The 27906-nt window shown below is 32.3% G+C and overlaps 4 protein-coding genes across 6 annotated transcripts; all 4 read right to left on the bottom strand.

Moving 5' to 3' along the window:
- Window positions 1–976: 976 nt before the first annotated feature.
- On the bottom strand, window positions 977–4268 carry Bm9551 (Uncharacterized protein; the record flags this gene model as incomplete). 2 transcript variants are annotated; one of them, XM_043075232.1, is made up of 9 exons in its annotated part: window positions 977–1111; window positions 1380–1509; window positions 1683–1933; window positions 2100–2318; window positions 2635–2814; window positions 2990–3153; window positions 3425–3563; window positions 3834–3954; window positions 4198–4268. In XM_043075232.1, the coding sequence occupies 9 exons, from the start codon at window positions 4266–4268 to the stop codon at window positions 977–979; spliced, it is 1410 nt and encodes a 469-aa protein (XP_042931166.1). The 2 variants fall into 2 exon arrangements, with proteins under 2 accessions (XP_042931166.1, XP_042931167.1); XM_043075233.1 differs by having other exon boundaries at window positions 3873–3954.
- A 1989-nt stretch (window positions 4269–6257) lies between these two features.
- On the bottom strand, window positions 6258–12025 carry Bm3566 (Uncharacterized protein; the record flags this gene model as incomplete). Its single annotated transcript, XM_043075231.1, has 13 exons — window positions 6258–6407; window positions 6596–6748; window positions 7106–7234; window positions 7422–7606; window positions 7775–7922; window positions 8146–8326; window positions 8404–8546; window positions 9010–9127; window positions 9698–9816; window positions 10163–10294; window positions 10817–10954; window positions 11659–11748; window positions 12011–12025. 13 exons carry the CDS (start codon window positions 12023–12025, stop codon window positions 6258–6260), a joined length of 1701 nt encoding a protein of 566 aa, XP_042931165.1.
- Window positions 12026–13264: 1239 nt separating this feature from the next.
- On the bottom strand, window positions 13265–17056 carry Bm394 (Uncharacterized protein; the record flags this gene model as incomplete). Its single annotated transcript, XM_001897995.1, has 9 exons — window positions 13265–13437; window positions 13572–13673; window positions 13907–14023; window positions 14280–14443; window positions 14647–14699; window positions 15281–15397; window positions 15910–16065; window positions 16450–16690; window positions 16944–17056. The coding sequence occupies 9 exons, from the start codon at window positions 17054–17056 to the stop codon at window positions 13265–13267; spliced, it is 1236 nt and encodes a 411-aa protein (XP_001898030.1).
- Window positions 17057–18518: 1462 nt separating this feature from the next.
- Bma-pifk-1 (Uncharacterized protein) lies at window positions 18519–26102 on the bottom strand (the record flags this gene model as incomplete). Of its 2 annotated transcripts, XM_043075230.1 has the most annotated exons (16): window positions 18519–18703; window positions 18901–19154; window positions 19544–19725; window positions 19923–20036; window positions 20566–20754; window positions 21104–21217; window positions 21618–21785; window positions 21964–22197; window positions 22312–22403; window positions 22874–22990; window positions 23337–23551; window positions 23783–23900; window positions 24050–24179; window positions 24501–24800; window positions 25175–25376; window positions 26047–26102. In XM_043075230.1, 16 exons carry the CDS (start codon window positions 26100–26102, stop codon window positions 18519–18521), a joined length of 2670 nt encoding a protein of 889 aa, XP_042931164.1. The 2 variants fall into 2 exon arrangements, with proteins under 2 accessions (XP_042931164.1, XP_001898029.1); XM_001897994.1 differs by lacking the exon at window positions 26047–26102 and having other exon boundaries at window positions 25175–25216.
- Between the last annotated feature and the right edge of the window lie 1804 nt (window positions 26103–27906).

Raw genomic sequence — 27906 nt, 5'->3', positions numbered from 1 at the left:
ACTCGGATTCTATCATCTTCAATGAGTCAGTTCAATTCATTGTGAGCTGTAAGTAAGTGGTGAATAAGTTTTGAATTATTGGGTTTTTATTATTGGGCTAAATACGTGTTCCATAGTAGTTGAGCACAGCAGCTATTTTTTGAAATGTCACATGATTTTATAAAGTAATCACGTGGTTTCTGTAAATACCACTTTAACTGAATCATGCCTATTTCAAAAATTTTTCAACTAATTTTGAATCTCTTTAACGCTGTCGCGAATTATAATTTCGCGAAAACTTCTATCTAAAATTAATAAAAACTAATTAATCATTCTTTAATTGTAAGCAATCCCACAATATCATAAATTATCTCCCCATAAATCTAGTTTCTTAAGATTCTTCACATGTGTGATTTTCATCTTAGATACGTTCAATTCTCACATTGTAAATTCTCAATTTTTTTAGACACTTCCGACTCTTCAGACATGTGTAAAACAATCTTACAATATCTTAAATTATCTCTCTTTAAATCTAGTTTCTTAAGATTTATTACACATGTAATCTCACATCGTAAATTCTCAATTCTGCATGAACATTTCCGATTCTCCACACAGATGATTTTTATCTTAGACACGCCCAATTACCACTCATATAAAATTCAATCCTAAAAAATAAGAGGTTTATGGTCCTTATTGTCGACTACTACTCTGTGAACCAATTTCAATTCCTCCGGTCTTCTTTTATAAATTTCTTCTCTTTTTATTGTTCGGTTTATTAATATCACGTTTTCGAAAAATAAAGGTTTATTAATCTTCCTACTGTATTGCAACTATTCAATATCAATCAGACAACCTTTCACGACAAACGCCGCATATAAAATGACTTGTACTGATAATTATATAAATGAAGAATTTCAAAAGAGTCAGTCTAAATATTGTTTAACAATATTTAATAATACATACTGGTTAAGCTTTATTGTAAATTGGGTGCAGTTTACTATCTATCCAAATTCTTTGTATTATTGCCTAGCCCAAATACGTAGCGTATTGGATTCAATAATTTCCAGAAGAATTTTCCAGAATAATCAGATGGCATTAATTCTTCAGTAGCATCAACATGCATATTTGTAGTCTGAAACAATCTTGATGTTATCAAAATCCTTCTAACTCTCATTTGGATAAATTAGCAAAAATCAGTAGAAAAAGAGTGGATGTATAAAATAAAAGTAATACATTTTATACGGAAATGTGCAAAGGGAGTAGAGTTTTTGTTCTCTTGTGAAGTACTACGAAGTAAAACAAATCCAAGCAACAACATAATAAAGACGACCCAGACATTACGTCATCTAATAAGCAACATATATACCACAAACATATATGTCATTATTTCTGAAATTAACCTTTGCTACGGGATCAGCAATGCGTGCAATATATAGAGGTACGTTTCTGCTGTTGTCCCAAATAATGACCAGGAAGGGCATGTCAAGAATGGACATTTTGTCAACAGCTGATGGGATTCGCTTTACCACCCTGTAATTTACTTTTAATGATAATGTAATCCTATACTTCTGTTTAAAAATTGAAGTATGAAATCTGAAGACGTTTGATTTCAAGTATAACTGAAATTTTAGCGACGATGAATTTTAAGGAGGGGTAGGAGAGGAGATTAATATTTTCAAATGACATCAATATAAATTATTTACTCGATTTCATCAGGACCAGGGGTATGCATAACTTCTAGACGATCGATATTTTGTATACTTGTGGTTAACCGTGGCCCAATAATATAGGATGGTTCGTGTCCTAATGTTCCCAAATCACCGAATCCATCAGGCTGGAATAACTTGTCGATGTGTGGTACCGTTTTACACAGCGCATCAGCAAGATTAGTTGTTTTGTTAGGTAATCCGTGAAAGAGAGGAACGTATAGCTCGTGAAGGATTCTGACAGATTCCTATAAAAAAGAAACAGAAATTAAAATTGCTTACACTTTTAAGTTAGCACCAGAAGCTGAAATCAATACCATATTTCCATAAAATGAGAAAGAACAGTGATAGCAATAATTACATTTTTTCCCCCCGGATCCAGAAATCTGGAAGTGTTTTATTTAGAGTACGAACCGTTTCCGTGCCACTTCTCATAAATGTTATCATAGTTACTAGTGAATCAGGATCTTTCGCCATATCTGAATCATCGGCATTTGATATGCAGTATGCAGCAATGTCATCAGAATATGTAGGCAATGTGATCAGCAAGCTTTTCTGAATTTGAAGACAACGAAATGGTAGCAAATCGTGGCACGAGTATCGACAAGCTAGCACTTCTTTCAGGTTTTTACCCTGAAAAGTTCATGATGTTTAAGTTAATATTCTGGTAGCAGCTTGACAAAGTTCCGCCAACTTCATATGATTTCGACTATAACTATTTCGAAATTTTGAAATTGATAGAAAAATACATTTCAAAGCTGTGAAAAAAACGGTTATTTTATATAATATCATAGAAAAGAATAAAAAAATAAAATAAAATAAATGCACCAAAAATAATGATTTTCTTCTAGACTAAAAATTTCTGTTTTTAAATTCACAATATTTTCGCTCCAAACTTAACAATACCTAAAATTTGATTAAAATAGGTAGCTTAAAAGTTCTATCTCACCTTAAATGTTATGTAAAAAATATTATGTGTATCAAGAATATTAGTGGACATTGGAATGTAAAAATGTGATGCAAGAATGAGTATTGGACATTTCTGGTTGTTCAATTCTTGAACGTCCGATGTTTTTGTTTCCGCTTTTTTCCACAAAAAAATTGGACAATGTGCTTCTCCTCCTTCAGTCTAAAACGAATCATGAATTGTGACAAAATTCCCTCGGACTATTTAGATTCCTATTTTAAAATTTATGTTGTGATTATTCATGCCATTTTTTGCTATTAAATTTTTTCTTATGTGAATATAAATGCTGCATATACACTAACTTCAATCGGCAAGTTTTACTTATCATTTAATTTACTTTGCATGTTCTGCGAAGCCATGCTACTAATTCCGCACGCCCTGTTTTCTCATCGTAGATTTTGAGCTCAATCCCGAGATACTTTAATGCCATAAATGTTTCGAAACCGTAACTTTTGGTATGTAATGGATGTATTAACAAACGACGATTCCAGTTGAAACTACCTAAATCGAATCTTTTAGACTATAATTCCTCCATGCATAGCCTTTGGATTTTTGCATTTAAGTGTTTATCGAGACAAAACGAAGTTATTATTTGCAGAGAAATTTTTTGATAAGCATTCTTCATTTATACGATAGACGAAAGTTTTCCATCTAAGGTCATCGCACTTTCCAGAAACTCATTAACATCGCATCCTTATATCATAATTTCGATATTAGAAACTTATTGCATTTTTAAATTGTTGTTGGTGTTGTATAACATATATAGACATACCAGGCTTAACAGCAGCTTCAATAAATAATTCCCAGTTTCGAATATATTCTGCCAGACGTATCATTTGATGCGGTAATGTGGCTGTGCCGTTTAAATGAAGAAATTCTGATAATGATAAACGACTTTGATGCTCAGCAACCTACATTTAACCGGAATTATTTCAAACCATGAGCAAACCATGAGATTACATGATACTTTTAACTTTACACTTTTAACCACAGGCACACCATTCGACCAGAAGTTTGATTAAGAGTTATCGATTAATTTAGAGGACAGAACCAAGTGTCACTGGTTACTGTTAATTCAACAAGCAGATCTATCGTGTATCAGCATTGGGACTTTATTCAGTATTACTTAAAATGTTATCTAAGGTGGCATTATTACTTTCTAATGTATACTCAAAAGTCACCTGGCTTTTTTCCTCCGCTTCATTTATGAAAATGATTACCTCGCAAAGGAAAGCGATCAATGCGATCAGCTGCGGTACACAAATAATATCGTTCCGTTCCCCTCGATCATTTATAATTGATCTGTAAACAAAGTGAAGCAGAATTTGAAACTCTTATATGAAAATTGCTTTCAGTAAGTGAAACATAAAGTGCTCTGCAACAATTGCAATTTTTATATGTTCTTAAACCTAGAAAGTGTCAGAAATTATTATTTTATTGTCCTGTTTAAGGTTTTACCTAAAACCTTTTAATTTGCATAAAATTCAAGGTCTTCGGAATACATTTCTCCCTAAAAAAAATCTTGAAGTATCTATTAAAACTTGCAAGAACATTCGAAAAGCAGTATTTGCCCACAAATCAAGATTGGATGTTGTAATTAACTGCACATCTTTCATTTCACTTCAATGAGACTTTTCGGCTGGTGTGTTTTGATTTCTTCCTCAATCGCTTTTTAACAATTGTATTTCTCTAGAAGAGCTAAAATCTGATACATCTATTCTAATTATCATTTAGATGAAGTTTACGTCAAAAAAAAATTTTTTTTATATTTTTTTATTATCTTTACTAACTCAATTGTTCAATTTGACCAATGCAGTGAAGTATATGCTATATTTTAAATTAAATGAGCTAAAACCAATAATTTTTAAGGTAATAATTTCATTCGGCATCAAAATAAAAAAAAGGAACTTCAGTCGGTTTTATACTGATTGAGGAATACAAAAACTATTGCAAGAGAAACTAAAAGTACTGGTCAGCATACTATTTGAGAGTTAAAAAGATATTGAAACTCGACAAAAAATCCAAGAACCAAAGTTAAGAAGATTTAAGTTAGAATTACAGGATATGTGCTTAACAAAAAGAGAATCTATCACTGTTTCTGCATATTAGTGATTTAATAACCAAAACTTAAATTTATATATGTTACTTCCCATAATTTTTAAATTTGTTGCTGTTAATAATGATAATGAGCATATAAGCGAAGGCGATGTTTTTGTTACTTTCACTATTGTGCTCTCTTTCTGCAAACCTCAGATGGAAGTTTTTAAAATTTAAAAAACAAGGAATCATCACTTCAATAGTTACTCACTAAGATTACGGCTTTTTGTGAAAATTGGAAGCACCGAATTGAAATAGCTGTCGTCACGTCAGGCAAGATGATTGAACACTTGTTGAATAGCCAACAACGCTAAGTTATAAAGCTCACAAAACTACTGCGCCATTTATGAATGTTATTAGAAATTTGCATGCAGACCTAATTCATATAGTGTTATTGATTTTTGCTGACTTTGATGTGTTAGGCCGACGAGAACGTCGGAGAATCCGAGATTCTCTGGTATTTAGAAATGTAAGGACACAAAAAATGCAAGTCAGGGAATAACGAGATTTTGATATTATTGCTCAAAGCAGTTTCACTCTGAAACTGATCGAATGTCGTATATTCCCAGACTATAAATTCATTGTTTAAAAAAGTTACCTTCTCTGGTACATTTTAAACATCTCTTATGACTACTTTCAAGAGTTTCACGCAGTCTAAGTCTGATACATTAAAGGAGGCATGACCTGTACGACTGCTTTACAATATCATGCGGTTTTTCCAATTTTGATTCCCGAAATCAACCACAGTTGTGATCTTATTCAAATTTAAAGGCACTACATTAAAAATTTTGCTCTCCGAACACACTTTCTTATAATTGTGATTTATCGGACAGGGAAGAGGATATATTTCATACCGCTATAACCACTACCTGGAAGTTAGTCCATTATTCAGGCATGAATTGACAATGGTGTCTCTAAATGACAAAATTGGTAACAACAGATATCAGTAATAAACTAAGTACATTCCAGTAGCCTTCAAGAATCTTTCGGATTGCAAATTCGTCTACCACTACATGAAATGACTGAATGTCCGAATGTTCTTTTCAAAAAAACAAGTAAATATCCGTTTATTTACAGCACAATATTGCAGAGAAATAATTGGTATTCTATTTGACATCAGAGCAAAGTACAATGTTAAGTGAAAGAGTATGTAGTAGTAAGTGGATACATTCCAAAAATCCTTTCAAATTTCGATCATTTTCAAAAGTGCTGCTAGAGATTTAAATCATTCAGAATCGTTTCACGCAAATGACTTCCGATATAAAAAAGATATTAATTATACGTTTGACAGACATAGTGCAATTAGATTTTATGCAAAACTGAAGAAAAGTAAAATTTGATCATATAAATAAAAAATTCATTTTCTATAAAAAAGAATCACTTGACTTATAGATTTGTCATATGAAAATAATGTTCTGAGATAAGCAGTATACAAACAGCTCTGGCAAACATATTAAAATCTAACAAAAAATTTTAAGATAAAAATTCTTATTAAAAAATCTAATACATCAAACATCAAATTCAAGAGCAGCAAGGACACTACCGACTAGATGCAAGCTACCTGTCACCAAAACGATGACTTCATTCTTTGCAACTCCCAACTTTTCAATTCTCTCAATTGCCTTCTGGACACAGTCAAATTCCTCAGCTGCCGTATCCTAAAAATGAGAGGAAAATATATTTCAAGAATTAAGGGGATTAGAAAAGTCTCTCTAATTTATATTGTACTTACTAAAGGAAAATTACTGAAAGAACAGAATTTAAATGCTAAATGGCTGAAATGACATAAATTATTGGTGCGGAAATGCTTGTAAATAACAAAGTAGAAATGAAGGTTGATACAAACAGCATAGCCAAAACTTCTCCATATAGAGGCATGATCAGCAACTCTGACCAACTCTTCATAACTTGAGCAAGTGTAATTGGCATGATGAGAATGTTGATCTATCACAGGATTTAGTCGAGGTGGACAAAATAATGCCAATTTGAAATCATATTTCTGTAATACTTTTAAAGCGCTATCTGTCCGTAAAAATGCAATCATATACAGTAGATTATTTAATTTCATGTGTCCTAAAAGTATATTCATGGATACGTTGAGCACAACCTGCTTTCTTCCTATTCTTTCCTCATCTCTGATATAATATATATTTTATCATATATAAGAAATGCTAGCTCTCGAAAAATGTGAACATTTTCTATAAAGGCAATTGAAAACAGTAGAAATAGGTGAAGGAAGTGAGAAGGTGCAACAAAAAGTAAGTAATTAAGAACAAAACAATATAACAAGCTTTTACTTGGTGCGCAAATGATCTCAGTGCTATTAAGAAACAATGACGTAATTTCAAAAAATTACGCTTAATTCTAGTAGAAACATAGAAGGATCCCTGCAGCCTGTACAATGAAATAGCATTATCATAAACGGATCATATTTCCATGATCTTCTCGCACTTTGATTTTCGTCTAAAAACCATTTCATGCAACACTGAAATAAGAAATGGGTAAAGAGCAATAACAAGATGGAAGATTTCAAAGCACTGTTCCATGTATCCCACTCCTGTTTCTGAGTTAGTACCCAATTAAAAGCACTCTAAGCACAAACATTCCCCCATATTAGATATGAACTCTAGACAGATTTCAAATTCAACACAACAACATGCAAAAGTACGAACTTCTAAACTTTTCGGTGTGTGTGCCCCATCAAGGTAGTATGTCACCGATCCACGTTCAATTATCTGGCTTCTACCTAGCCATTGGCACAAACGAATACCATCTAGAAACTTCTGTGGTACAACGAAACCAGGCAACACTTCTGAATTTGACACCTGCATGTTTTCAACATGCTTGAACAAATTAGCTGAAAACTGAAAATTTGGTACTCTTATATGCTTGAAATAACTTTGCCAGTTTCATGATATAGACTTGAAGGAATTTGCAGTAGACCGATAACAGTTGAATTTTCAATAATTTATGGTCGAGAATTTGAATGTTATTCATAATTCAGTAGATTGTATGTCCAACTTACTGGATTTATGAACTTTTTCTAGCCACAACTTGACCAGTTGGAATGCAAGCGTTATATTCAGTTGTTGATGAATACCAGGTATACCATACTCGACTTTGTTAACTGGCCAAATGTATGCACTGAATGGTGGAGCTATCTGCATAAGACACTAAAAAATTCACTTAGAAATTCAAATAAAGTAGTCTACAGATAGCCTTAAAATAATGGTATATATTGAGATTTTCACCGTGATATTTTTGCACCAATTACAACTCATGAAATTAAAAAAATATAATTTAAACAACTGACCACTGGAAATGGAACTCACCGATATTTGTAACAAAAAATGTTTCTTAAAACTCTGATTTTTAAAATCGAATTGAAAACGAAACATTTTTAGAAGTCGCTCGCTCCTTTAATACTTCCATTGCTCCGTCCGGCTGTTCCGAAACGATAGCTATACCATCACTTTTGAAAATACCTGCCTTATGCCAAGCAATTAATTCAATTGTCGAACCAAGCAGTGGCATGTGATCGTAGTCCAAAGTAGTTACACCGCAAACTACAGGGTTTCTGTAATGGTTACACAGTTCAACCACTTTTTTTATTGGAACTGTTGGATAGATCAAATAATTTTCAATTCAACTTACTGAATAATATTGGTGCAGTCATGCTCACCACCAATGCCAACTTCTACAATTGCAACATCAACTTTTTCCTCGATAAAAACGTGAAATGCCATTACTGTGAGGAATTTGAAATATGAAGGCATCGTTACAGTTTTATTTGATTCCTAAAGAAAAAACAAAATGTTTAAAAGAACAATAGTAGCATATAAGAACTTCATAAATATGGCATATTCATTATATATTTTTTTAGCTATGCTGTGACCCACTAGGATAACAACAGATTCTCAATAGCAAAAGATACAAAGCTTTGATGACTTCGATAAATCATAAATCTTAAGTTACAAACTAGGTAGCGATTATAAAAACGATAACGACTGAATAGTGCAGCACCAGCATGGTGCTACCAGAATTCAGTACAACAACTTAGAGATAAATAATCATTTAAAAGAGACGGGCCCGAAATAGCTTTAGAATTCCACTAATCTAAATCAATTGCACTGATGTTTAAATGATCTCACAAAAACAAATACATCTACTGGTAGATAAAATACATGCACAAATGCATATAATGCATCATTTAAATTAAAGAATTTAAGTCGATATAAAAAGTATATTGTTTGCATATACCTCGACTGCTTTTTCCAATAAACTATAAATGTGTTCAAAATACTTGACAAAATCTTCCTCCGATAATGGATCACCATTGATTCTGATGCGTTCACGAACATGAACAAGATGTGGAGAACTGTAAGGGGAATGAAATTCATTATATAAAAGTGAACACGAATCTCGAATTATGCACGTAATGTAGCCACTCTTTACTTATGTCCAAACGATTATAAAGCTGACTTGATTATTTCGTGCCCAGTTTTTAAAAAACATTTACACCTTCAAAGATTTATGGAATGAGTTAAATAGAACTCTTTGGAAGCTGGTGTCATGAACTTCTTCCATTTCAATGATTTTAATCTGTTCAGTAACAATTTTATGTTGCTTTATATATATAAAAAGAAGACAAACTGGTCGAATTCAAATCTCCTTAATATTTTTATTGATTCTTTCTGTTTTCACCGCTAGAATCACACACACGATCGCACACAACTGAGAAGTCGTAACTTCATAATAATCAACCAACAGTCACTTTTATATGTGTCCCACCTGTTTTAATGATAAGCTTCACAACTAATTGCTTTATCAGTCAGTGAATGAAAAAAAAAAGCCATCGCAACATACCAAAATGAATGATAACTCCAACCTAACACCAACAGTGTAAAAAAAAATGAAGTTTTTTCCATGCAAAAATTTACTAACTCACCTATAGAAACCAGTTTTGAATCCAAACTGTCGTAGGATTGATTCAGTGAATGCACATGTCGAGCCCTTACCTTTCGTGCCGCTAACATGTATTACGTTCAATCTATCAATTTCTTCAAGCTAAAATTTCAAATTTTTAAGTTTGAAATATGTTAGCAAAGATTATTAGAAAACTGAAGAAAATTAATGTGCATTTACAGAACCTTCATTTGGAACTAATTCTTGACATCATAGACAATAGGCTAAAATGCCAAACTCGCGGTATTTAAAACAGATACAGACTGTTAAAAACATTAATTTTGGATTAAGGTATAACCTCACGAACTTATTTTCACAATCCCTTCTTCTCTTTTCCTAATAATTTGTAAAAATAGAGTAAGAAGGAAAATCGAATTAAATCTTAAGAATGATTTTCCTAACTTGCAAGGAAATTGTAAAAGTTTTAAATAATGCACAGGAACTTTACTTTAATATTGCATTTTTCAAGACACCACTTTGTTAGGTCATGATTTACATTAGACATTCGATCACACTGATTTAGCGATTTTCGGATTGTCGCTGCATTATTTTGTAAACCATTCAAACGTGCTATTGATTTCTGCAGTAAAGAAATATTAAAGGTACAGTTGTCAGTAAGAGCTCAACTTTATTCTTTAAATTTGGATTGTTCTAAGCTATAGAAAAGATATGAATATAACCAAATCCCAAAAGTGTCAGGCATCAATTTCATAAATTTTGTGTGCGATATTATCGAAAAGCTTTTAAATAACAATTACAAAACATTTGGGAAGTTTTATGAAAGATCTGGATCTGAGAAAATACCATAACAAATTTAAAGTTGAAACCGGCCCAAATTCTAGAAGTGTAAAGAAGCAAATCTTTGTAATTATAACTTACATAACTATTAACGAAGCAAATCTTTGTAATTATAACTTACATAACTTTTATTATAATCGTACTATCTCAGATCAAGTTCAAGGATACTATCGTTATGGTTCTTTAAAGCAGTGATGAAGGAAGATATTAAAAAAAAAAAACTGTAAACAGAAAACCACTTCTTAGAACAATAAAACTGCGTTTTTAAAAGTTCATGTGATTTAAAAATGAAAACTCGACTAACCTCGTACAGTGTTAGCATTTTAAAAACAGATTTTGGCGCCACAGTGCGCAATAACCGCAAAATACTTGTTGAATGTGAACGGAAGAAGCGAACCCTTCCAAGCAAAAAGTACTTGCACCAGAGGGAAAGCAATGATCTCTGCAAGCAAACCCAAGGGTGATCGTTCTTTCTACGATGCACTCCCCCTTCCTTTCTTCTTGTCTTTTTTCATTACCCAGTGGATCATACCACTTTACAATCATTATTATCTCATCATTTAAATATGAATTCTATTAAATAAAAAACAGGAGAAAGATTTTGATTTGCAATTTTTCTATGTAAATATGATGGTTTTCATTATCCACTGTCAGCTCCCTTATCACTGACCTCAGGGTTAGTGGTAACATGCTAATGACAAGTAGGAAAAAAGGATCTATATTACTCAAGAAACGAATTACTGAGCGATGATCGTTTGGTAAAATACATTTGTTTACGATATACTCCTCAAAACAAACAAAATTACAGTATGTAATTGATTAGAGGAATTAAATGAAGACTTGTTCTAGAACTAAACTAATAGAAATAATTGCCGGACAATGCAGTAAAATATTTGGCGTATATACAAAATAAAACTTTTGATTTCCTGAAAGACACTCAGTTGATTACGGTATGCTAAAATGTAAAATAAAGTCCAGCAAACATCGTCTTCTATTAAAGAGTATCAAATATTACTAAAATATATTACTTGAAATATTACTGAAAAAATTCAACACTGAAAAAATATTACTGGGAAAAAAATATAAATGACTGCCCTCGGCTATGTTGGCAAGATCATACGTCTTTAAATAAAACAAAATGCAAACTTCCGCAAGCACAGCAAATGCTGTCATTTGCACTGTTCGTAACGAATGATTTGGAAGAATAAGTGACAACAGAGTTTGAGACAGCTTGGTCTGAAACATACAGTAGAAGGTAAAATGATCAAGCATAAAATCAACAATGGGTTTGAAACAGTAGGATTCATTTGAAAGGAAGTAACTTTTGCTAACATTATATATAATGTAGCTATATAAGTTATAAAATAAGCACAACATATGAAGCAAATGCATTTTTTTTTTTTAAACTGTCTTCACTAACCAAAGATTATAAGCATAATCTCCCCACAAGGTTCATAGATAATGAAGAAAAACTGAACTGCTGTCCAAAAAAACATACGTTCACGATCGTCATTTTGAATCCTACTTCGTTCCGATCTAAATTATACTTCCAACAGATATCATTGCTCGCTTCTCTGTGCTGTAGAGAACTGTGATCTTCAAATGGTAAGAACTCTACGTATCTACTCACCCAACAACCTTCCTCATACAGTAGCAAAAAAAAAAAAAAAAAAAAAAAAAAAAAAAATGAAGAAAGCAATGATTATAATATTCGTTCCGCATGAATTCCTTATTTACAAAATAAATGCACTGTGGTTCACCAGTTCACCAGAAGAAAATTATAACAATTAATGATAACACTTGTTTCAAATCTTTTACTCAAAAACAAACCAATCATAACAAAAAACCCCCTATATCAGCAATCTTAAACTGGATTTCAATTATAAATTTAAAAAATATTTGTCTATGAGACACCGTCCCGAACCTTCAAAGATCCTTATCCCTAACAGAAGCTGAAATTTTACGCAACAAATTATTCAGTAAGACTTATAGGAGACAATAGAAAATGTACCCCTGATATTGATCAAAAGATACAGAACATGATAGAAATAGATAGAAGCAGCAGGCTTCTAAAGAATTAAAGTTATTGAAAAAACTTCGAAAACCAGGCTGGATGTAAAACACAAATGGAAACGAATTTTCTCCTAATAAAGCACGATTTTTTTAGCAAAAATAAAATTTTCTTTGTAACCAGTTACATAAAATTGGCACATCGAAATAGAGAAGTGATGAAACAGAGCAGCTAAAATTTAAAAAAAAAACGGTCAATGTCACTTTTCTTTTTCTGAACAATTCCCTTTGTTTGTTTGCAGTTTACTAAAATTTATTCTTTTAGATTCGTTCATCTTTTCTTCTAGAATAATCACGTATAATTTGTTGCTCCTTTTATAACTGTCATGATGTTCTACAATTCATCACAGCCATTAACATAAAAAAGTAGCCTGGAAACCATAAGAAATTATTTTCAAAGGCGATTCATATAAAATATCAAACAACTGAGACCAGAGTTTTTAAATAAGCAGATAATGATTCAATTAGGTAAAAAGTTTGCCTTATTTTCGAATATTCAGACATTTTCTAAACTGGTAAAAAAGTATGGTTCTATAAGCAAACAATTATTTAAAGTTAAAGTCATTTTTATTGGCACACTTCATTCAGCAACGCATTGATATGCTGATTTTTTTCCGATATCCCTGACAAAAAATTTTCCTGCACTGAAAAAAATAACTCCAAGAACAAAACTGGAATCCTTTCACTTTCTCTGGAAATACGAACTGATTTTAGCTTGTCCCTGCGGTACTTTAGCGGCGCTTCTCCGCTCCTTACTATCCAGATGTATAGCATTCTCTGTTTTACCATGTGTTTGAGTACACGTATTAGCCGATGACGGTTCAAGTTCGATTTCTTTCAACACTTGCTTTGTAACTGCAATCAGCAACAGGACTTGTTAATCGTAATTTGCATTTTTTTTAAAATATAATTTCACAATTAAACCACATTTGCATCAGACGTATTGATACAAATAATATAACCCACATCACTATTTAAATAAGGCTTACCCATGAAACCATCAACATCCAGAAAAGTTTCCGTGGCATATTCCTTTCGTATCACTTTCCTCTGGCTTCCGTAACTTTCGTTTTCCAAACTTTCACGCTTTGCTGTATTCAATACACAACTTATAAGTGAGTCGAAAAACGAAAGTTAATTTTAAAAATGATTATTAAACGTGTCACATATATCTTATCACTTAACTGAGGAAAATTTATTACTGATATCTTCAAAACATCAGCTCCATTTATTTTTAGTAAAATAATATTTACTGGAAAGAAAGCAAAAAGTATGCAGTTTCTATAAAAATCATAAAAATTCCAAGATTCAAAATAGTACTAACAAAAATGGAGCACTTTTTTTGGATCTCTTCTTTCTTTCGTAATTTCCATTTTTCTGGTTTCATCACAATTCATTCCGTCTGGGTTAGAATCGCTATCAGAAAATAAATCATCTCGGGCTAAAGTCACTCATTTATCCAATATAACTGATATCATTATTAAACTTAAACAAATTTTTTCTCTTTTATACGACCAACAACTTTACTTCACCCTTAAAAGTATGAATTTTTCGAAATAATGCTAACAAATCCAGTTTCAATCCAGTCTTTTAGCTTCAATTCTCGAAATTCAAGAATCTGATAAACGCGCCTTGCTTTCTTCACTAATCCAAATTTCATTATTTTGTCCCCTATAAAATAGAATTCTAATGTGAACTTAAGAATGTGTTCCTCGTTTCTACAACGACATGATTCTTTTTCGAAGTTGTTATTTCTCCTGACTTCGCCATGACATTTTTTATACCAGTTATTTCCGATGACTTAGGTTCTTCTTCCATATCTTCTTCTTTACTGTTAATGAAGATACGTTGTCCACGGTGCCTAAAATTTTCTTAAGCTAAAACTAGAAAATAATAACCATGATGTAAAAACGTATTTCGTCATATAAAAGAAAAAACAATGTGCCCTTTTCTCTTATTATGCAATTTTTTATGCAGTTCTTTCTACAAAAGAAAAAGTTGTATCAAAGGAACAATATATATATATATAATAATGAGAACAAAGCAATCACTAAAAATCCTTACTTTATTGCTTCGCCTGACATGATACCAGCTTTTTTGATAAAATCTTCTTGTTCCTAAAAATAGGCTATCTTTATGACAGTTAATTCAGTACCTACAAAAGCCAACAGAAATAGTATTGAACTAACGCTGCATTTTTTTTTTCATTTTTTGCCTATTTTACATAAAATCTTCTTTTCACGCTTAGAAAAATGAAAAATAAAGAAAGTTTAAAATTGAACGCACGTCTGCTGCTGAAAATTACGAAAAAATGCAACTGTCTATCAAAAAAATCACTTCTCAATAAATTAAAGTTTTTAACAAAATTTCTAATAAATTACAACTTTAAACTGCCAATTTAAACAAAACGCCGTCTAAAGTCTTGCGCTCGAACATTATTGTATTTCAGTCATCCATTATTCGACATCAAATAATCAAAGATGGAATTGTAAAAACATTCCGCATGCAAATCACGAGCTCCACCAGCATGGTTTAACGACAACTAACAGCATAATGACATAAGCAAATTAGATTTTTAGTGCGACCTTTTCCCTATGTAATCTATCGGCTGTTGCATCAAACAATGAAAGCAAATTTCCTAGTACTCAGAAAAGTGTACCTGAGATCAAAAATAATAGAATGAGAAATTCAATTTTACCGTTCCTTCTTGTTTATTTTGCTTTGCTGCTTGTTGAAACAAAGAAGTTATATTATCCTTTGCCTTTTTGGCCATCGGTTCTGGAAGCTTTGATACGGATAACTTCTGTTTCCTTTTCTGGAATTATTCTTTTCATGCACCGTATTAGTGGACAAAAATATAAAAAGACGATATAAGAAACAAGATACATAAAGACTTAAATAATTTTAAATACAATGAAAGTTCTTCCAGACAAGAAGCGTTAAACTCTACCAGTCGGATTTAAAAAATGAAGCAGTTAATGTTAAGTTAATGGTAACTATAATGAGTTACAAAAGAACTAATCAAAAGATTCCATTTTCTTCTGACTGTCGCTTACGCTTATATCTACCGCCATCCATAACTACACTCTCATGTATTTTTAGTATAGCCAACCAACCGTTGCAAAAGCCAATTAATCATCTTTTTTTCCCCTCTATGCTTTAAATGAATAACAACTCAACAATGAGCTGTTTTCTTGTGCTTATTATTATTTTTTTGTGGTTTTCATTACTCGGCATTAGCTGTTAGAAAATGCTTAAATAAGAAAAAAAAACTGGTCTCTTGCTCTTAAATAGTCAAAAATTCGAGAAAACTAAGAAAGAACTAACTTTCTGAGTTGCAGGCACAGAAATAGCGCCATAATGTGTTAAAATATCTTTTGCCTTTGCTTCTGTTTCTGGATATAATAGCCAGCTCCGTCCAGGATCAGTTCGTTCATATTCATCATCTTCCAAGCTATCTACGGAATACAACAAACAAAGACTCTGCAAAGCTTCCTACATGCACTGAAATACTAGAACTTTGCGTAATTTTATTACTTTTTTAAAATGCTTAATTGTTTGCATTTAATGCCTAGTGTTCATCTTAAGAAAAGACAAAATCCTTACAATTTAAACTTAACAAAGTAAGGAATTCATCAGTATGAGCAGGTAAATTTGAGAGAAACAAAGACAAAATAATTTTATAAAGTTTTTACTTCTTTAAATACTTGTAGTTTGGAAATTTTAAGCAGGAAAAGGGGTAAATTTCGCTGTAAACTGTACGCGACAATTTATCTTTACTATATCATACCAGAGCTATGCTGCTACTTCATATTTTTACATTGTATATATTTATCCTAATTATTTTAAATAAAAAACAACAGTGACCTTGATGGGTTTCGTGTGTAAACAATAAATTTCGCATGTTTCCACCTTTCTATAGACTTGTCGTGTTACTTCTAAATCACAATCACGAACCAATTGCGTCCGATGAATCTTACGAGTGGCTGCTATATCACTTGTAGTACAACCACTAGCAGGATTTGGTATAATGAGTTCACCACTTATAACATACACTGAATGTAATTCCGTCCTATTTTTATTCTGCTTCAGAAATTCAGCTAATTCACTGCAAAAAAAAAAACTGACAAAACTGTAAGACAATCCCGTACAATAATGCTTGATTGAAGTTACTTTGCATATGCAAAAAAAACAAACAACTTAAGGTAACAGAGCAAAAAGCGCAAGTTTGAAACACTAGTTTTCATAGGAAATGGAGAACCTGAAGTATTAGGTATAAAATAAAAGTAAAGTAACATCAAACGCGGCTCTAAGCATACTGCTGGAACTTTAATTCCACTACTTGCATATAAAAAAGGTACCCTTTTGCATCATCGACTGGTAAGTCAGCATGTCTACTTAAGTACTGCACGGTTACAATTTGCTCCAAATCAAATAGCGAAGTTTCCAGTAACTGGCGCTTATCCAAACCCATCACTAAATTTAAAACAGCTGAATGAAGATAAACGAAATGGTTAATTTTTCGACAGGAAAAATATTGACATTGAAATTCCTAATTCACCACCAAATAACATCAAATATCCTGAGTTTGTCAAGAACTCAAGACATCCCGGTGTCCTTATAGGTAGGTATACTGGCTATGTGCACACCATCTGAGTGGTCAGTGGATATTATTAGGCAAAGCAGCTGCGGAATCGGACAGCAAATTTTATCGCTTATCTTAAGCAAAACAATAAATTTTGTTATGAGAAATAAGTTGTTTCTTTTTTATCCCTACTTGTGTCTCAAAAATAAATTGCAACTTCCCTTATAACGGGAAACATTTGAAAAGAAATTTTGGGAAAGGGATAGAAGAGAGGAAAAAAGTGAAGCTAAATAATAAGCACAAGGATCCTAGGTGTGTGGTAAATCAACAGCGTACATATATACCCTATCTTTCACAAAACAATGTGGCACCATGCATTTTGAGATGCCAAATAAAATAACTGAAAAGAGTAAACATAAACATCAACAAAATTTCACTAATACAATTCACATTGGAAATAACGGACACAATAGTCACCATGAGCAAATAGAAAAAGGGAATTAAACATATTAATAAGATTATTACAATTTTATCAAGGTGATAGCAGATATGGGAAAAACAGAAAATAATAATTATGTTCGTCTCGTCTATCAAATGAGGCCGATTCCTTTGATCAATCATAAATGTGATAGAAAATACCGCATTTTTTTTTTATTTCTAGTATTTCATCACGATCTAATGGGACAATTTGAAAAGAAAAATCTTCAATCATATTTTCTATTTTGAAAAAGTGGAATTTCTTATTCCTTTCCAATTTAGTGATGCGAATTTTATGCACAGATTGATGGACAGTAAACTAGAATTCTTTTCAACAGGAATTAATTAGAAAACCGAAAACATACTTAGAAAAAAAAGCATACTAAATTTAGTTAGAAATATAGCTAGACAAAAGGAAGGACCTTGATAAAGAATTGTTGCACAGAAGTGACTACAAAGGATATTAGTGTGATCAAAAGTTAAAATTCGAATACATATAAGTAGTGCGTGATCACTAGAAGCAAACTAAAAGACATATTTCAGCAAAATAATAGACGATAATAATAATGCAAGACCATACGAGGGAAAAACATTCATTATTTTTGATATATTTCTTAAATATACTAGATGAGCTTACAAAAGCTAGTGAACTGGAAAAATCCTGGTTCAACCGAAAAAATTACTGAACATCAATAAACTCTTAATTTAAAACACTTCACAATAAAGAAAAAGCCTATGAAATCCCTTGTAATGACATGTCATATTCAAAAATGGTACTTCATACTTAATATAACTAATACTTACACTTAATTTTATAACACATGCACTTTTGTAGTCCTTCGTCCCCAATTTTATAACTTGCCACTTTTGTCTTTCACAATATACCATTACTGTAATATTGGTAATTATCATAAAGTCTTGTAGTAATAGAATCACGACTTTGTTCAACCATGGCGTCTACTAGTGTTCTCAATTGCTCTTCCGTGTAATTCATGTGAAAACGATCTTTTAGGAGACGAATCGTACTGCTGCCACCACGAAAACAGGGTAACTGTGAACCTGTAAAATATTTAAACAAAGATGTAAAATATTTAGACAAACAATTCTCTTTAAAATGATCCAAGTGCTTCTGGGATGTGTGAAAAGACAAGATAACTAATGCAGTAAAATATTACAAATGAAACCAAATTTCATGAAATAAAAAAACTTTAATGACAATAAAAAAAGAAAAAAGTAAGAAACATAGAAACGCAAACCATTAATCATTATTTCAACGATGCTGACTACTTGCTCGTAATGTTTCCTAGTTGCCAGCAAACCTTTCAGGATTAGAATTTTATAATAGCTGAACATATCGCTATCTAAACCACCCATAACATCAACTAACTCTTGTGTTAGTTTGAATGGTGAAGTTTCGAAACCCAGATTTTTCGGTGATATGGAAAGTATGTAACCGAAATCGATATGTATCAAATGTCCTTCAGAATCCAATAATATGTTACCATTGTGCCTGTAATTAAAATTTCATTAAAATGAAAAACCAAGATAATTCATCAAACTGATGAGTTTTGTTTTTCTTCCCATTTTTCAAATACCTCGCAAATACACCATAAAAATTTAAGACTTTTTGTCATATTTTGTTGCTTGGAATTTGATCTGCCATTAGATGAAAAATATTTGGCGTATGAAAAGAGGTGAATGGAAATGATTTATGCCCTACGGACACTTGGTTGCCTAACCTATAAGAAATAAATGCGCACTTCTGTCTAATTAAAGAAAAAATAAAAGTCACATAAATAGCAAAGATGTGAAACTGAAAATATATATACAATGTCTCAAGCCTCTTATCAATAAACGTATTTTCTTCTACAATTAAAATTATCTTGAAAAAAATCTAACCTGTCTTTAACTTGTAAGAAATAACAAGCAAGACTGTATCCTGCACAGCTTCGTACAAAATTCTGCTGCGCAACAAGGAATGCTTCAGAACTTGGAGGACCAAATGTTTCAAAAAAATGTGTCAGTAGCGCTGGTTGTACTGCACCGAATGTTGAACTACGAATCATCATATTTTTCTTAATCTGAAAATATTATTTAAAACTACAGCTTTTTTGAAACACTGTTTTAGTGACTGCTACTACAATTACCACTCCTAAAAGCAGTTATTTTGTTTCTAGTATTGAAAGAAAATACAAAAGATTTTCAAAACTTAGAGTTAGTAGATTAAATGAGTTAGAAATTTAAGAAAAAAGATTGCATATAACAGTAAAAATTATACCTGATGTAATGAAGAGGCATCTAATATTGGTTCAATCATTCCTGAATTTGATGAGCAAACTACTATTTTATATGGTCTCAGATATAGCGGAACTTTCTCTTCTATCCAAATATTCTAGAATCAAGAAAATAAATTACATAAAACGAAAGCAACCAAGCTTCCAGCACTATCGACATTGGTACTGGCTTTCATTTCTAATTTCGAGATAATGTTATAAAATTAACTTCAATTAAATTCAATAAAGTTTCATTCCAAATAAGCATTTTGTACGAAGACTTTTTGAAACGAAGCATTTAAAGATGACCCTAATTTGAATAATTGCTTATATAGGAGACAGAATCCTAACCAAAAGGAAATGAACGCTGTCACAAAACGTGAGATGAAAGAAAGAGAAAGCAGACAGGTCAAAAAATAAAATTCTTCATTCATTTTCGATAAAACTTTCAAGCTAAAGTTAATTGATAATAAAAAATGAAACTGAATATAAAAGCTCAATGGCATTTCACTATTAAATGTAAAATATTAAAGCAGGAATAGAAGTCAATAAAGAAAACCATTAAAAATAAATAAATGTTGAATTAAATTTAAAGTCACATTATTTTGTCAAAATAATAAAGAAAATGATGATATGTGAAAGCTGTACCCGCAAAACGGAAAGCAACTGATAAGCCAACAATTCCTGTCTCAAATCGTCACCAGTTTTCACGATTACTGGCAATAAACGCCAAAAAGGATGACGTCCATATGGCGAAGAATGCCTTATCCGTGCTACTTTTTCCTCCCAGGGTTCACTCATCGCTGATGCTGATGGATCATCAGGTGTGTCGCGTAGCTGTAAGTTATGGGTGTCAGCAAACAAGCTTATAAATCAAAATTTTTTTATTGAAATAAAACGAAATGAATATAAACCACTGAATACCAAAGAAAAAAGATAGCAAAACATTGAATAATGAACTTCAACTTTCATTAACAAAACTTTTAAATCCAATATAGAAAAAAGAAAATTTAGCGCATTATTAACTCTTTTTACTTGAGACTTTCAAGATTAATTATTAAGAAAAATATAATATAAAAGTGATACAAAAGATGATCTATTCAACAAGTCACAGGTTTTCTAATAACACTGCGTCTAAATTTCTGCATGAAACAAAATAATTCTAACATTTAACCACAAAACTTACTTGACGCTTGGGATCCTTAACCCAAAGCGAAAATCGTTTCCGAATATCAATCATATTTCCCTTTTCCTTTGACTCTGGGAAAACACCCATCAGATTATTGGATTTTATTCGGGTCTACAAAGAATTTTACTGCAGCTAAAATTGGATTATTGATGATTAACTGCTATTAACGTCTTTTTCCTTTCTTTTTTTTCACACGTCTTTTTCCTTTCTTTCGCTATTTTTTCAGCACTCATTTCAATTTGATTTAAGACTAACGAACTTTTTTTCAACGACAGAGATATAGTCCTTGAAGTTACAGCGTCATATTTAGAAAAATGCTCAGATTTTTTTTTTTTGTTTTTTGCAAAATGACCAACCATTATGTGTTATGAGCACTTACAGGGAGTACGATATCATGAATACTTTTTTTTTTGAGAAAATATAAAACAACCCACCCAAATGCATGAATACATTACTTCTAGTAACTGATGTCATGTATTGTAGTTAATGTAATAAAATTACTAAAACTAACTTCTTCATTACTTATCTTTAATTTAGTGGCTGTATCCGTCATCGAAGCAAAAATATCGCGCCCTTTGCGCTGATATTCTGCTGCTTCAATATCACTGATACGTTTGGGCACTTTCGTCTGTCGTATATCCGTTACTTCAAGCACTTCCACAAATAAACAGTATGGAGCCTAAAAATTCACATGCTTAACAAGCATCAATAAAACTGCTAGCAGTGCATAATCTTTCGTGAGAAATTTTTGTCCTTGAAGCTTAGGTGAAAGAAGTCTAAAAAAATTGGTGCAACCAAAAAACGATCTCTATGTATTCTTCATAAACTACATTCGTAATTGTCAAAATCTGATTCACCTTGTCTTTACTATTAAGTATGCATCCAGCAAGTGGTGGTATTCGAAGGACAATATGTTTCAGTGAATGTGCATAGAGCGGCAGCCATACCCGTGCAGGAAGATTGACATTAATTTTACACAATTCATCAACCAAACATCGAGTTCGATCATCTTTGTTTGAAAAAACTTTTAATTTATTACCAATATTCATCAAAGCCTTTACGAATTCCTGTTCCGGCTGAATTTTAAGCGCCTATAAAAAGAAACTGTGTTATTTCATTGCAAGGTGATCTGATTTCACTATTGAGCATTCAAGATCTTTAGACATATTCCATTTTAGTTTACAAAGATCTTTAACTTAACAAACCCCACACGTACACTCCATATTCATCACATTTTCCTTATCAATTATGCATTGTTCATCATCAAAACAAGGACAACCATTGTCAAAAGCACCACCTATAAAAATTAATGTTTTTTGAACCAGTTTACAACAACATATCACTCAGTTATATACATGAAATTCCAGAAGTTACTGCAGTTACATACAAAATTCCCACAATAATTAGTTGAAGTCAAGTTAAAGACGGGTGAATATCATCTACTAAGATTAACAGAACTTTTGACAAATTTCGGATGTTAAAAGTAACTTCTTCATCTCTTTCTGTATGGAAAGACTAAAAAAAGGACTAATAAAATACAAGAAGTAGTTCATCGTTAAAGAAATGAAGTTTCTTACGTTTAAAGTCAAGCTCAAAAGAGTCTTCTTCCTCAGTTGTTTGCCAAGCCCTTCCCTTAGCTGTGGTTTCGTTAGATAGTAGATAGGGATAGTGGAAATCTCGTTAATCCATTCATGTGCGTCACGAAATAGAAAACAGATGACTATGAGTGCAAATATATTAACGCTGTGCATATGAAAAACCACTTACCACTAGTTAAATCTCCAAAAATTTCTGCATGATGAATATTTTTATTACTTAAAACTTCATCGCTGTTTTGCATTTTTGGGATTACTTGCTGAGCTTTATTAACACTTCTGCACAGGTCTGGAGAAAGAAAAAAAAAAGAAGAAAATTTCTACGATTTATGAAATTAGTTGGCATAGCCTGTATAAAAGTGTACCAACTACCACAAATTTGTTTCAGTCCAGAATACATTGGTTTGAAGGTAAACAACCTAAACTGTCTGCACAGTGTACTTTTAACTAGTTATCCTTGACATCAGCTACTATCAAATGACGCCTGAAAAGTAAGGAAAATGTCTAAAACTTGGCCACCAAATAAAATTATCCGCCAGAATATTTTTCAGTGAAAATAGAAATAGTTCCTCAATAACGAACTATTCAGATTTTGCACAGCAGGATGCCCAATGAAACGATTCAGAAATGTTTACTGGCTTCTGAAAGAGTCCGAAAATGCTGCTGTGCAGGCGATGACAACGACATGAGAGTTGACTTGAGATCATCTGATCTTTCACGAAATTCATTCAAAATTGATTGCCGTAAATGATGTCCATGAGATTTCTGTTCGAATTTTCGAAATATATTGATTCCATAGGCATCCAATAACCAACAACATTCCAGTGAAAACTCGACACTATCCTTGCATCTAAAATGAATTTTTTTTAATGACGTAAGAAGAGATTCAGGGAAAACGAATTTGAGAAAAACATTAAGAACCAATCACACTTCCACACTGAAATATGCTAAAATATTCATAATCACGAACGACATATCAAATGTTCCTTTCGTATCATTAATAGTTAACATAAGCATCACTACGAAATAAAATTTGTTAACTACAAGCGCAAACAAGTATCGAACACATTTAAGGATTAACCTTTTAACTATATAAGGATGAATGACTTCCGCAACTTCCTGCATATTTATATATAGTACTATAAGCTGTGGTATATAAAAGTCCACCATTTCAGTCGGCAAATCAAATAGTCGATTACCTAGAAATAAATAAAACACATTAAATCGTTCATTTCTATTTAAATTTCTGAATTCTAAGTTTTTTTTAGTGAATCGCATTACGCACCGCACTTCAAGGAAGTGAAAAGCTGAAAATCTATTTATCTATTTTAACGATTTAGTAACTGACCCAAGTAATTTAAAACACCAGCTTCCTTACAACTGGATAGATACCGTATAGCTATTCGAATGTCGAACAAATCTGATTCAAATAACCTCAACAGCCAACTTCGATTAGTTACAGCAAAACGAGGAAAATTCTGAAAACTAAATTTTTTAAATAAAAGAAAAAAAACTGAAACAACCAACATGAAACATGAAGTTAATACCCTAAATTTTTTTTCAGCACAAACTCTGTAATCCCTTTAGCTCTGCGAAAAGTATAGATGAATTATTCTTCAATAATTTCGAATATTTTTTTTCCAGTCAACTATACGGACAACTTAAACAATTTAAACGGGGAATTTATAAGAAAGAACCTCATATATTCTTTACCGCACGTCTTTATACCTCCAGTAAAGGCATGACACAGAGTTAAATAACTACGCAAGCCAATTAATAATAAATTTAAGAAGTCTTACTTTAACATTATTTTGCTTTGTCATATTTATTTCATCTCTGTTTTCTGGCTCAACACATGCTCCAGGATTTTTTCGCTTTTCCACTTTAGACACACTGAATCTGGATGTAAGTCCATCATTTTCACAATTTCCCTGCCATATGTACTCACCAGAAATAATAGTACCAGTTAAACTTTCTTCGTCATCTGCACCGTCACCTGCAGTGCGCGGTCCCAAGTTTAGACTTTCCGAAGAAATAACTTTTCTGAGTTCGGCAACTGTTGAACCATCATCAACACAAAGTGATGCAGTACTGCTCTTCTGCAAAAAACCAAACTCAGTACATCTAAAAACTAATATTTCATTATTCATCTCAGCAGTAGTGGTGCAATTAAATGGCTCCTTCCTTTAATATTTTAATCATTACAGTTAGCGGAATGAATAATCATTTTCGATCATATTGATATATCATATGATAACGATATAGTGATTTTTAATATATGTTCATCGGAATGAATTTGGTCAGAGAAAATAACAATAAGCGATAATGGACGATAATATGATTCTGCAGTTGCATAGCACAAGTAATATTCAAATCCGGTAACTGTACAACCGACCTATAATGCCTAGACAATTTTTTTCTGAAATTTAAAAAAATGAAAACTTTACACTTTAATGAAGATGACAACATATACCTTACTAACAATTAATATTTCAGCACCACTTTCAGAATCCATACTTTTTTGGTATGAATCGGTAGAATACACAGCACCCAGAGGAAATTTTGTCACTTTATTTGTGCATAAGGAATACAAATTATTACAGGAGAGGCGCTGTGGTTGTGTGACACAGAGAGCTTCATTGTTCGACAAATTGAAGGCTTTTTGAAGAACACACCTAGAAATGGATTAAGAATGGCAATAAAAAATATACTCAAAAGGAAGGAAAAAAGGACAAAATGTTCATAAAAATATCCTTTAAAATACTCGTATTAGAATTCAATCCTATATAGCTTTGGCAGAAATAAACATTAATCTTTTGTACAGCATGAGATTTCCTTCAAATAAGCCATCTATGGAAAAAAAAAAAATGTATGAACGAATAAGCCAAGTAGAAGTGATGCATATCTTGTTCTTTTTTATATGTCACAACTAGCATCACAATCAAATTATCTATTTGTGATAAGTAAAATATCTAATTAATGAATCAAGAACAAAAGTCCATATCAATAACTCAATGTAAACGAATATTAGCGCGCTTACAAATAATTGTTAATACGCTAATAACATTAGCCCACTGGAAACTTTAATTCTTATAGAAAGCTCAAACAGCTCAAACTCTCGGAATCTTCATGCGGGATCCGAAATCGCTACTGTGTTTTGTTCACAATATTCACTGTTTACATTCCTGCATTGTTTTGATTTGACTTCCGTACTTTTCCCACTCATTTCAATTATTTTTATTCAGTCACTTAATCAAAATTTTGAAACCACTGATGATTCACCGCCTTCAAGCAAACATTTAATCACTCTCCACAGTTTGAAATCAGCAATGATTATTTACTAACCGTGCGCAAATTCCGCTTTTTGAATGATCACAATCTGATAGTCTTCGCGCACTCATTAATAAAATGCTGCTTCCTTGCTACCAGTGATAATATCAGTAGAGTGACAAACACAGCAGCGGTGATACAAGTAGCCAAACAACCGGTTTATTATCTTATCTACTACATTGTATGGCTCGTCTATATGAGTTGGAGTTCCATCAACATCCACTGTTGCATCTACAAAACATTTTCGGCACTGTTTATAACAACCAGTGAACCGAATACTACGATTAGTCGTCAGTGAGATGTACTCAAGAACTTCCCATAGATCTGTAAAGTGGTCAAAACATTTATACAAAAACATGTTCCAATTCTGATAATATCTATATTCACTCAACTCCAGCAATCAAATGAATGTTATAGCACAGCTGGATCCGATAAGATATAAATGTAAAACTTAACTACGAGTAAATTTCTCGCCAGTATTCAAATTCTGTACGGCACAAAGAAAAAGCATCCTTGCAATAAAACGAAACGAAACACAACACGGTCATTAAAATTCTTCTTATATTCTGGAAACAACCACACACTACTTGGCTTTTCATTCACCTATATCAAAAATGTAAATAGGTAAAATTTTTTTTAGGATTAAAAAAAATGAGAACTTCACATTTTAACGAAAATGACGACATACACCTTATTAACAACTAATATTTCAGCACCACTTTCAGAACACATATTTTTTTTAGCATAAATCGGTGGAATATACAGCACCCAGAGGAAATTCTGTCACATTATTTGTGCATAAGGAATACAAATTATTAGAAGAGACGTTGTACTTGTGTCCATGCATTCATTCATCCCGAATTCAACTTCTAACATTTTCATTAACCAAATCATTTTCGACATCCATCATTAATACGTTTGGTTCTGACCTAGTTGTTTTTATTTTATACAAAAATTCTTGAAAATCTGAAAATATCTGCACTTATTTATCTTACTAGACCCAGTAATTGTAAAAAATGAGGACTGCCTAACTTTAAGTCAAAAGTTCACCCATGGAAAACAACCTGGACTGAGATGAGAAATAGTTCATCACGCTTACTTCAGTCATTTAGAAGAAGCTCACGAGCAAAACCCAGCAACATAACCCAATTCAAGTAGTGCAGAAAAACGGAACAAACTGCAGACTGCAACTTCGTAACAGCCCATGAAAGGCTGCGCGGATACTTGTGAAACGTTGTGTCTGTCTGCGTAAGCCCATTCTCGTTAGGTTGGTGTCATACCTTTGTGACCATGTAACGTTGCTGCCGGACCACTTCTTCCTGTTCGCTAAAAAGGATTAGTCCATCCGAAACCTGACTATCTGTGCAATGCGGCCCATTATTTATTGGTGGAGATGAAGTCAACTCTCGAAAGTGGTTGCATATCCATGATACTGATAGCAAGGGTGGTAATAAAGACATAACGTAAGTTGGTCTCATTAATGCTGTACAAGGTAAGTAATGACACAGTGAAAGTTTAAAAAAGAAGGTACTTTTAAGCAGTAGAAATATTTTATACGGAAACGCATTGAGAAATGACGTGTAGATGGACAAACTGCGCATAATGCAGGAACACGACTACTGATATTCCAGATGTCCCACACTATAAATTTTGCTAAACAATTTTTGCATATATTGGATAAACAACAGTTCTACGAATGTGAATTGGCAGATGGCATAGATGTGAAAATGACTCTTCCAGCTGGATGCTGCTTAAGTGTCGCTCATTCCGTCATGCACAGGTATCACACAGAGCTCACTTATTTTCGTTAGCAGAATCAATTATTGCCAATGCTATTCCGATGTTTTTAGGTAGTGTTATCCACTAGTAGAATAA

Source organism: Brugia malayi (genome assembly GCF_000002995.4).
Source record: "Brugia malayi strain FR3 genome assembly, contig: Bm_v4_ChrX_scaffold_001, whole genome shotgun sequence".
NCBI lineage: Eukaryota > Metazoa > Nematoda > Chromadorea > Rhabditida > Onchocercidae > Brugia > Brugia malayi.
This window is presented reverse-complemented; position numbering and strand designations above follow the sequence as displayed.